At 35.3% G+C, this 7618-nt stretch overlaps 1 protein-coding gene across 1 annotated transcript; it reads left to right on the forward strand.

Moving 5' to 3' along the window:
- The first annotated feature begins 5062 nt into the window (after positions 1–5062).
- On the forward strand, positions 5063–6370 carry LOC141525911 (uncharacterized protein F54H12.2-like). The gene has a single exon (XM_074240613.1). It carries the CDS (start codon positions 5063–5065, stop codon positions 6368–6370), a length of 1308 nt encoding a protein of 435 aa, XP_074096714.1.
- Positions 6371–7618: the final 1248 nt, after the last annotated feature.

Genomic DNA, 7618 nt, shown 5'->3' on the forward strand with positions numbered 1-7618 from the left:
GTTTAGATTTGTCAGCAAATTCTCAGCTGTAACATCTCTTAAAGACTGTATTGTTAGCTCGTACGCTCATTATATTCAAGCTAGTGTTAAAAGACACATTATTATCACAGTCAATATGTGCTATCCTAAAATGAAAGAAGTGATTTTGAAAGATGAGTCTGGAATATTACCAATAATCGAAGTGCGTGAAGAGGATTTAATGGCCTTTCGGACTTTTTGGCCTCATGACCTCTTTTCCAGATTTTATCAAGGAGCTTAGATGAAGAAACGGTTGTGTGGCTGTCTCTGTGCACACGTCTTGTAAGGCGTCCATCAACGTTTCTACAGGTACATTAAAAATTTTATTTGCTAACTTATGATTTCATGTACTTTCTAACTTTTCTTAAACTTTTAAAACATTGTAGTTTTTTGAGAATCTTAGTCAAGACATATTCGAATCAGCCATGAGGTCAGCACCTGAGCTTGTGCAACAAGCTCTTATACCACATCGAAACATGTCGATGAGCAGCAGTGGCAGTGTTAGCAATAGCAGCAGTAGCGGCTGTGGCGGCAGCACTACCGGCAGCAGCAGCCGTGATTAAGATTATATTTATGAATTATATTTATACATGAATTATATTTATCTATTTATATATGCAACGCTTTCTACGACATAAATTATAAAAATAATATCATTGAAATTGTATTTGGAGATACCAATCATTGGAAAATATAAATAAAGTTCCTATTATAGCCGATGAAAATTAATCTATATTATTTATCATCAGTATGTGTTTTTACGATTTACACCCCGTAGATCTTAGCAGAGTCTGTCTTTATATAACATAACATTTTATAAATTAGCTCAGTATATATTATGGATCCACGTTGGAAACATCCATGGACATCAATTATATGCGGTCCTACTGGTTGCGGTAAAACAGTATTCGTATTAAGATTAATCAAACATTTATCTCTAATGAGTGATACAAATTTCTCAAAAATAATATTTCATTACGCTGAATGGCAGCCGGGCTACAATGAGTATATTCATGATAAAAACATTGAGTTTCATGAAGGTCTTCCAATAGGTGAAGAATACGGTTGTGATAATAATCCAAAACTAGTAATTATTGACGATTTGATGCGTGAAGCATCAAATAATGCTATAATAGATCTTTTTACAAAAGGTAGTCATCATAGGAATTTGAGTGTTATTTTTTTGACACAAAATATTTTCCATCAAGGTAGAGGTCAAAGAGATATATCATTAAATGCGAATTACATTGTAGTTTTTAAAAACCCACGCGATAGATCACAAATTCAACATCTAGCGCGTCAAGTGAGTCCGGAAAATACACGTTTTCTACAAGAGATTTATTACGAAGCGACATCTTTACCACACGGTTACTTACTACTGGATTTAAAACAATCAACTCCAGAAAACTGCCGTTTCCGATGCTCTATTTTCCCGGACGACCCATACCAGGTTGTCTATGTGTCGAAAAAAAGTATAAATTATAAAACTAAAAGGAATAATGTACCAGTAGTTCTTTGATAATGGGCGAGCTCACACCTATAAAAAAAAACAGCTACGTGTATTACAAGCATTGTGCTATCTAAATAATACGCAACGCTTAGCTGTTTTACGTAAAGCTGATCCTGCTTTAATACGTTATATTTGCGAGTGTATATTAAACATATTACGCGGTAACGTACCTTTAACAACAGGTCATAAGAAAAAATTAAAACGTCACATTACGATTTTAAGAAAATTATCATCAGGAGGAAGCAATCTAAATACTAAAAAGAAAATAATTATTCAAAAAGGCGGCTTTTTACCTTTATTTTTAGCACCTGTTCTGGGTGCTGTGGTTGCAAATATAATTTCTAAATAAAACATTTAGTAAAATCATGGAAGACGCCCGTAAGATGGTGTTAGTACCTGAGGATAAAATTCATGAGAAATTGGCAGTCTCAGAAAAAAAATGAAGATATCGCAAAAAATAAATCTTGTCTTACTAGTGGAACAGTGTTAACTAGGCTCGACAATGAAATGTATGAAATTTTAAATTCTACGGGTAAATATAACTCAGACCGTGAAAAATGTCAAGCCTATTTACAAACACTTGAGCGATATCTTAGGATTCTTGAAAATGAAAAAAAATCTGTCAACGCTGCTAATATAGATACCAACATAAATGTTTCAGACCTGGCTGTAGACAACAACAACTCTAAATTATTCGAGAGTAGTGCAGGTTCTTCTGAAAGTGAAATTGATCATCGTTCTTCATATGATGTAGTTATAGATATTTCGGTTATAGACAGTGTACCTAGAAGATTCAGAGGAAATGCAGCGCGGCTATTAAAAAGACTAAGAAGTGCACCTGCCACGTTAATATCTTGGGACGATAGAGGTCTTGTGACAATTAGAGGTAAACAAGTAGCACGTTCTAATATCACTGATCTTTTAAACGATGTGTTGAGGTCTAGAAAGAGTGTGAAAGCGATAGGTCGTCAACAGTTTGCTCAAGTACTGCAAACGTTAAACATTCCGCGTGAATACATCGGTAATCGAGCTTATTTTAACGAAGAAATGTCAACTTCTACACCTAGAAGACGATCTGTTAATTTTTCCGTGCCTGAAATACTTACAGAACACACATCCTTAGACGAATTACAATTAAATAAAAACGGTGAAGGTTCTATAAATAAAAACAGTCAAAGTAAAAAAATACCATGGATAAAGTTGAGATAGATAAAAAACTAAAAAACATCTATTATGATCCTATAAGACCAGAAAGTTTTTCAGGTGCTAAAAATATTCTAAAATACTCTGCTGAAAACAAATCAGAGCTATCTCAAGATGATGTTAAGGAATGGTTAAATAAACAAGAAACTTTTACAAAGCACCGTATGAACAGGAAACGTTTTATTAGAAGGACTTACAATGTTGAATCAATAGATGATGTCTGGGAAGCTGATTTAGCTGATTTACGAAGTATCTCTACGTATAACAAGGGTTATAAATATATATTGATGGTGATCGATGTATTGAGTAAGTATGCGTGGGCTGAGCCTCTAATAAATAAAACTAGTCTAAGTGTGACTCAAGCATTCTAAAAAATCTTAAGTAGAAGTAACAAAAGAATACCCCGCTTAGTGCAGACAGATAGCGGAAAGGAGTTTCTTGGAGAGACTTTTCAAGAGTTTTTAAAAAAAGGAATATTTTTTAGAACAGCACGCAACCCTGACGTCAAAGCAGCTATTGTAGAACGTCTAAATAGAACGATAAAGGAGAGAATATGGCGTTATTTTACGTATTCCCGCACAAAAAAGTATTTAGACATATTACAAAAAATTATTTACGCTTACAATCAAACAACGCATACTGGTATCAAAATGGCGCCGGTAAATGTTAACAATAATACAGCTCAAATAGCTTTTAATAACCTTAAAAAACGTTATGAAAATGAGAAGCGCTCTGCGCTCTTGAAAAACCGTAAGCTTAAATATGCTGTTGGTGACTTGGTACGTATCAGTAAAGCAAAGGCAGCGTTTACGAAAGGATATGAGAGTGGCTGGACTAGCGAAGTTTTTAAAGTATCAAGTATTTCTGAATATCGCCAACCACCGGTTTTTATATTAACCGATCTTCAAAACGAACCAATCAACGGTATATTTTATGAAGAGGAATTATCTAAGGTTGAATAAATGTCTTTAGAAAGAGATAATTTTTACATAGTGCTACCTAGCAATAGCAGCATGAAATACTTCCCGGACAACACAACTACTCATTTTATAACGCGTTTGCCCTATCCTTTAGAACTTAACGGATGGTGGGATGTTGCTTTAGTGGAAATCCAGACGCCAATGACAATCTTACATATTCCTAAAGATTTCACGAAAGTTACATTAACCGTTGAATATATAGATACAGAAGATAATAATAAAATAATGGATTCATTCCTTTATTCTAACAACATACCACATGGTCAATATCAAAATATAGGCTCTTTAGTGGATTCTCTCAACAAACTTAAATCTGTTTCAGAGCATATCAATTTTACTTGTAGTGCTGGCGGTTTCATAAAATTTTATACAACATGCAAGTGTGAAAATGCAAGACATACGCTGGCATTAAGTGATCGGCTCTGGCATATATTAGGCTTTGAAGAAAGTTCGTTTTCTAAAGTTATAACAGACGGCCCTGATGACTGTTGCGGATCTAATCCAGCCTCTCTATCTCAAGCTATACCAGGAAAATTATTCGTTTATACAGATATTTGTGAAGGCTACATAACAGGAGATATTCAGGCCCCTCTACTACGTGTTGTGCCTCTTGATCACGATCAATACATTTACGGTTCAACTAAAATTAAAAGTTTTTCGCCTGGCCAATATATACCTCTATTACGTAAAAGTATGGCTACTATCGAAATTGATATAAGAGACGAATATGGTAAACCCGTGCCATTCGAATACGGGACGTTGACAGTAACGTTACATTTCAAAAGAAGTTTTTAAGATTCTCTACGATGATAGACTTCGAGATGATACAATACGGTGACGGTACCCGTAGTTATTCTGGAATAAGCCATGTTTATGTAGGATCACCTTATCAAAGAGGGCATGGTATAGGTAGTTTTTTGGGCGGCTTATTCAGAAGAGTATTACCTTTTTTAAAAAGCGGTCTTAAGACCGTTGGTAAAGAAGCTTTAAGATCAGGTGTAAATATAGCTACAGATGTTTTGGATCACCAAATCCCCGTTGAAGAATCATTTAAAACGCGCGTGCGCGAGTCAGGTAAAAATTTAAAACGTAAAGCCCAGGAAAAAATTGATAGTCTTATGAACGGGTCTGGCTATATACCTACCCAGTTTGCCTTAACCAACGGTATGAGCAACACACAACCAAACTCAAGAAAACGGATTGTTAAAAAAAAAAAAAGACGCATTGTCAAATCTAAAGTGAAAAATAAAAGTAAAGTTAATAAAAAAAGATCGCTATTAAAAAGAAAAACAATAACAATAAAAATAAAAACTACGTACAGTGGCTGACATTTTTGATAAAAATTTCTAAAATGTCGTTTTTACATGTACATTCATGTGAGTGTGCTAAAACTGAGTTAGAATTATTTACTCTACCGCCGACCCAAACAACAATTGAAAGTTCCCAATGGGTTCATTATAAACCAATTTCATCATTGACTGATAACTCGCCGATAGAATTTGTTGTTCAAGGTCAAGGGGATGAATACATTGATTTAGCACATACGATGCTAAGGTTATGCGTGGGTATTACCCGAAGAAGCCCTGTGACAGCTAGCGCTCACCCTCCTAAAGTAGCACCTATAAACAATTTTATGCATTCAATATTCAGTCAAGTTGATGTGTTATTCAATCAAAAACCTGTATCAACACCTAATAATTTATATCCGTACCGGGCATACATAGAAACTTTATTGAACTACGGAGCAGATGCCAAAAAATCGCATTTAACTACTGTAGGGTGGTGCTGTGATACCCCTGGAAAAATGGATAGTTTAACCGACGAGAATTTAGGCTTGAAAAAACGAAAAGAATTATTAACGTGTGATAAAACAGCAGATTTTATTGGTCATCTACATTGTGACGTTTTCAATCAAGAAAGATTTTTAATTAACGGTGTAGAAATGCGATTACGATTAACATGTGCACGTGATACTTTTTGTCTAATGGATGACGGTTGTGTATACAATATTAGTGACGCTAGTTTATTAGTGCGTCGTGCAAAAATTTCACCAGGAACACTTTTAGCACACGCCCGTATGTTAGCTAAAACTACTGCTAAATATCCACTGACCAGAGTTGAGGTTAAAGCTGTTTCAATGGCAGCTGGTGTACATGGCGAGACTATGGACAATATCCTTCATGGCCAAATACCTAGACGTTTAATCATCGGTTTTGTTGATAATAAAGCATTTAACGGCGATGCTTCGATGAATCCTTTCAATTTCCAAAATTTCGGGATTAATTATTTATCGCTGTATGTTGACGGTTGGCAAATACCGTCAAAACCACTCCAGCCTGATTTTGGAAACCGTATGAATTACATAGACGCTTATCACACGTTATTCTCAGGCACAGGTATTCATTTTTTGAACGAAGGGAACTCTATAGACAGATTTGATTACCCTAACGGCTATTGTTTATATGCTTTTGATTTAACGCCCGATTTATCAGCTAATAGTAACACTCATTGGAATTTAATCAAACATGGTACAGTTCGTATAGAGGTCAGATTTGATAAAGCACTGGCTACAACTACAAACTGTATAGTATATGCCGAATATGAAAGTGTTTTAGAAATAGATGCTTCGAGACAAGTAACTATAGATTTCGCCGGGTAAGCAAGTATTTAAAATTTAGTATACGCTTTGCTGTAGTACGGTGGAGACCGATATGTCTTCTGTTGTTATATATATCCAAGGCTTTATAAATAACGACCGTGAATTTTTACCTAAAGAAATAGGTGTAACCTCTCTAATTAACGGTGATACTGCACATTGGATTTTGGCTCCTGAATTCTCGTTTAACCTGCTATCCGAAGAAAGACAGCTCGAAAACAACGCCTTAACCCGAAAACATGGTCTTGAATGGTACGATGGGGAATCAATGGTAAAATACGTGCATACACAGTTACGCTTTTTTTGTCAAAATTCTATGAAAATTTATACAAGAGGGAGGGCACAAAAATCATACTTGGAATCTCTACTCTGCAGACCAGTTATAAAAATTGAAGATTTGCAAGATAGTCCCTCAGTATCTACGCTGCATCAGCCACGGTTAACCTGTGCCTTACACAGTGTTTTGGAATCTCGAAGAAATCGGAGTCTTGGTTATAATCAGTGTGCTTTGTCTTGTGCTGACTTACTGAAACAGTGGTTAAGTAAGAAAGCAAATTCTGAAGCTAGTGAAAATAGCTACGAACCTTCACTCGTTTGTCCTTGGGGGTGTGAGGCTTGTAATGAACACGGTGCAGGTCTTAAAAGCTATTCAGTATATACCATACCACGCGATTGGAGTGTATCCTGCAGACAGGATCCCGAGAGTCTGGACTAAGCCTACAGCCTTCGTAATAAACACAGATGGATGCCATAAGCCAGGACAGCACTGGGTCGCCATATACGTCGATAGAGATGGCTGTGGATGGTACTTCGATAGCTATGGACTCCCACCGTATATCCCGCAGCATCTTAAACCCCTCAAAAACAACTGTAAATGGTTCAAATATAACCACATTCAGTTGTAAAAAGAAAATTCTCAAGTGTGCGGTCAATACTGTATCATGTTTTTGCATTATATGTCTACTTATCCTTCACTTGATAGATTTATATCTATCTTTGACGGAAGACTTGACAGAAATGATGAGATCGTCGAAGAATATTACAATACGTTTATGAAAATATAGCCAAAAAAATATAACAATAATTTTGTAAGTGACATAATAGCTAATATTCAATCATGTTCTTAATTTTGTATTCACAATAATCGCTAATAATCAATTATGTACTCCTATTCTTTTTATGTGGAATTAAATATCAAAAATGCAAATTTTAGTTGTATCTTTATTTATTTTGATATAATTGCCTCTCCTT

This window comes from Cotesia typhae, unplaced genomic scaffold, assembly GCF_013202065.1.
Source record: "Cotesia typhae breed Kobodo isofemale line unplaced genomic scaffold, CoteBio_Ctyphae contig_28, whole genome shotgun sequence".
Taxonomy (NCBI): Eukaryota; Metazoa; Arthropoda; class Insecta; order Hymenoptera; family Braconidae; genus Cotesia; species Cotesia typhae.

Excerpts from the sequence above, each read along its gene's own strand:
- LOC141525911 (XM_074240613.1), top strand. The coding sequence starts at position 5,063 with ATGTCGTTTTTACATGTACATTCATGTGAGTGTGCTAAAACTGAGTTA.